This window comes from Toxorhynchites rutilus, chromosome 2 (genome assembly GCF_029784135.1).
Source record: "Toxorhynchites rutilus septentrionalis strain SRP chromosome 2, ASM2978413v1, whole genome shotgun sequence".
Classification (NCBI taxonomy): domain Eukaryota; kingdom Metazoa; phylum Arthropoda; class Insecta; order Diptera; family Culicidae; genus Toxorhynchites; species Toxorhynchites rutilus.
This window is the reverse complement of record NC_073745.1, coordinates 156,746,001-156,747,376: the sequence shown is the minus strand read 5'-3', so window position 1 is coordinate 156,747,376 and position 1,376 is coordinate 156,746,001. Positions and strand designations below refer to the sequence as shown.

The window sequence follows — 1,376 nt, the reverse complement described above, 5'->3', positions numbered from 1 at the left end:
GTGAGGCTATAATAAACATTTCACGAAAATATTTTGCGCCATTTGTTTTTTTTTTCATGTTTGTAATAAATCGTATATGAGTATGGCAAAAGTCGTATTTGGTGCTTTGACAATTCATGAATATATTCATATTAGATCGCAATTCAATTTCAACATAATCGCTATTATAGCCGGTCAAAGTTGCATATTCATCCAAACAAATTCGGTAAGCATTTGCCATGTATGTATATGGCCTCCACTTTTGCATGCATATGCCAGTTAGGCGCATTATATGCCAACCAAATTTTAGGGCAAATGATGTTATATATACGCTTGTTATGCGATTTAATGTTTGCTGAGAAGTTTACTGCTGGGTTCATCGAGCTCTACGTGCCAGAACCCTTTCTTTGCGTCAACCGTGGAAAAAGTCTTAGCCTTTTTCAGCTCGGGGAGAATTACGTCCAGTGTAGCAAACTGAAGATTCGGTCTCTTTAGCGCCTTATTGAGCGGAATAGGATCAAGGCAAATTCTGATGCTAGCGGATTCCGGGTCACCTCGTTGCACTATCACTATATTGCTCACCCATTCGGTATGTCTGGATTCCTTCACGATCATTTCCTCTTTCTCCAATGACTCTAGCTCTTTCTTCATCTTGTTTCCCATGGCGATCGGAACACGACGAGGAGACTGTATTAAAGGTGGAACAGAAGGGCCGACCTCCAATGATACTTGGCCAACGAATTTTCCGTAACCAGTAAACATTCCTTTGTGCTTCTCAATTATTCTCTCGGCTTCAATCCTATGTATCTTTAACATGTTTGATGATTTTGTTTATTAAGACTTACCGAACGTTACCGATTTGCAGAATTTAACGAAGCCCATTACCCGAGATACTTTTGCCGGAAGTAATGGCCGATGGTCTACGTCCACAACTTATAAGGCCAATTGGTATCGACGCTTCAGCCGACAAGGAATCTTGACTTCTCCAAGCACCTTTAGGGGATTTCCACCGAAACCTTGTAGTCTGTAGGTTGATGGCATCATTTTCGGGTTATCATCTCCTGTGAGTTTGACTAACCAGTTATAGCCAATCAAGCTTGTATTCGCTCCGGTATCTTCGCAAATTACTGACTTCCACTTGTTGGCGAATTTGAGTTTTAACTCAGCCATCACGCCACCTCCTTTCGATGAATTATCGAAAATCTTTCCGATTTCATACTCACTATCACTTTTCTCCGATGAATTTTCATTGCAAGACGATGTTTTCTCATCCGAATCGGTGCTTTCGTCCTTCACTTCCTTTACTTTACGTGACCTCCTTTTATGGAATCTGTTGGTGGCTTTGCATACATTTTCAAAGTGATTTTTTCCGTTGCATTTGTGACATCGTTCACCAA

The 1,376-nt window shown here is 40.8% G+C and overlaps 1 protein-coding gene across 1 annotated transcript; it reads right to left on the bottom strand.

The window, feature by feature from the left end:
* Nucleotides 1-324: 324 nt before the first annotated feature.
* Nucleotides 325-741, bottom strand: LOC129766261 (uncharacterized). The gene has a single exon (XM_055766778.1). It carries the CDS (start codon nucleotides 739-741, stop codon nucleotides 325-327), a length of 417 nt encoding a protein of 138 aa, XP_055622753.1.
* Between the last annotated feature and the right edge of the window lie 635 nt (nucleotides 742-1,376).